Source organism: Manis pentadactyla, chromosome 11 (genome assembly GCF_030020395.1).
Source record: "Manis pentadactyla isolate mManPen7 chromosome 11, mManPen7.hap1, whole genome shotgun sequence".
Classification (NCBI taxonomy): domain Eukaryota; kingdom Metazoa; phylum Chordata; class Mammalia; order Pholidota; family Manidae; genus Manis; species Manis pentadactyla.
Window position 1 is genome coordinate 81,962,907 of NC_080029.1, and position 2,203 is coordinate 81,965,109.

Consider the following 2,203-nt stretch of genomic DNA (forward strand, 5'->3'; position numbering starts at 1 on the left):
ATGGGGATACTCCGAGACTCAGAATATTCATCCATGCCACTTAATAATAGCTACCTTTGCAACATGTGGATCTTAAGACCTCTCTAAGAAGTGGGTGTAGCCACAGCAGGCCATGTGTCATGACAGTCACATTAGGAAAAATAGTCTGTGCCAGAAAGGCTTTCCAACAGTGTGAAGAGATCAGAAGCCCACTTATGGGCTGGTGGGAAAGATAGAGATCTAGTTCACTCCAAACCTCACTGACTTATGCAGAGCAGGTTTATATCTGATGGATCATAGTCCCCTTCAAAATGTTGGGATTGATTCAAAACTAAAATAGAATTTCTTAAGGTAGTTGTGGGCAGACAATAACTTCAAGACTCACTCAAAATCTGAGCTGTAAAGAGATATGCCAAGCCTCTCTGCCCCACCCAGGAATTCAGACTCAGGGATCTCATCTCCCATAAAAACACAAAGCTCTGAAAGATCAAAGTATCTCCATCGACCTGTGAAGATGAAGTATATGCCTTTGAGCTCACAGATAGCATAGGGGAACCAAGAGATATAAATAGGTTGTTACTTGTAAGGTAGGGCTAGAAGTGGACAATTAAGGTAATAGAGAATAATCCTAAATTTTAAAGTCCAATGAAATTATTGAAGTACCCAAATAAATAAAAAAGCTTGGCAGCCTCCATGGTCTTCTTTCTCTCCATAGGTCATCTGAGAACAAGCCATACAGTGGAGCCCATGGAACAGTTAAATCAGTCCCAAGTGTCAGAATTCATTTTGCTGGGACTGACCAGCTCCCGGGATATACAGTTTCTTCTCTTTGTACTCTTCTCAGTTCTCTATGTGGTCACAGTTTTGGGTAACTTTCTTATTATGGTTGCAGTATTTTACATCCCAAACCTGAACACCCCCATGTACTTTGTCCTTGGGAATCTCTCCTTCATGGATATGATCCTTGCTTCTTTTGTCACCCCTAAGGTTATTGTGAACTTGGTAAAAAAGCACAAGACTATTTCCTTTGCTGAATGCTTCACACAGATCTTTCTCCTTCATTTAGTGGGTGGAGTTGAAATGGTACTTTTGGTCTCCATGGCGTATGACAGATATGTGGCGATTTGTAAGCCCCTACATTACATGACTTTCATGAACAGGAAGGTGTGTGTCTTGCTGGTAGTGACCTCATGGTTGTCTGGTCTTCTTCATTCAGGGCTTCAGATCCCCTTTGTCATGAACTTGCCTTTCTGTGGCCCCAATATAATGGACAGCATTTTCTGTGATCTCCCTCTGATTACTAAACTCGCCTGCAAAGATACTTATATTGGACAGATAGTCATTGTTGCCAACAGTGGGATGATCTCTCTGAGCTGTTTCATTATTTTGCTCATCTCCTACCATCTGATCCTCATCACCATTAGGAGCCAGTCTTCTACCAGGAGGTGCAAAGTGCATTCCGCCTTGACTGCTCACATCACAGTGGTGTTTCTCTTCTTTGGCCCATGCATCTTCATCTATATGTGGCCCTTCAGCAACCACTCTGTGGATAAGTTTCTTGCTGTATTTTACACCATTATCACCTCTATCTTGAACCCGATTATCTACACTCTGTGGAACAAAGAAATGAAGATGTCCATGAAGAAACTCTGGAGTGATTTTGTGAGCTTGAGGGAAGACACTTAGAAATATAGTTCAGATAGAAACAGGGTATCTTTTAAAGTTTTTTAGGGCTTTCTTTTAAAAACTGTGATTGATTCATACAGAGTAAGACAAGTAAAGCACAGCAAAACTATAAAAATCAGCCACTCAAGGATATTTTGTACCAATAAAAATTAACAAATGACTTTAGGTTTTTTTAAGTGATGCTGACTGAATTATAAAAATTGTCAATAAAAACTTCACTTGTATTTGAGAGGAGTTGAAAATACATGCTTTATCAAGTTATTAAGATGGTATTGGTTGAAAGGGAAAGCAAAGTGACTCCTTAGAAAGTCTATCAGATTTTTCTGTACAGTCAAAATAATTTGGGCCCAAAGCTGGTTCTCTGTAGTCTCAACAACATTAACGTCTAAATCAGCACTCATGTGCGGTGCCTCCTAAGAAAACAGGAACTCGTGTCTTGTACCTACCGGCACTTGCAAAGTGCACTCACTTTTCTTGTTGCCTCTAAAATGAGAGCTTTTGTATATGCCTTTAAAGCTGTTAATATTATCAAATATTA

General features: G+C 39.9%; 1 protein-coding gene across 1 annotated transcript; it reads left to right on the plus strand.

Moving 5' to 3' along the window:
• The first annotated feature begins 681 nt into the window (after positions 1–681).
• Positions 682–1,665, plus strand: LOC118913507 (olfactory receptor 4K17-like). Its single transcript, XM_036887534.2, has one exon. The coding sequence runs from the start codon at positions 727–729 to the stop codon at positions 1,663–1,665; it is 939 nt and encodes a 312-aa protein (XP_036743429.2). The 5' UTR covers positions 682–726.
• The last annotated feature ends 538 nt before the right edge of the window (positions 1,666–2,203 follow it).

Bases quoted from the DNA above. Each gene is read 5' to 3' on its own strand.
- LOC118913507 (XM_036887534.2), top strand. From the start codon at position 727: ATGGAACAGTTAAATCAGTCCCAAGTGTCAGAATTCATTTTGCTGGGA.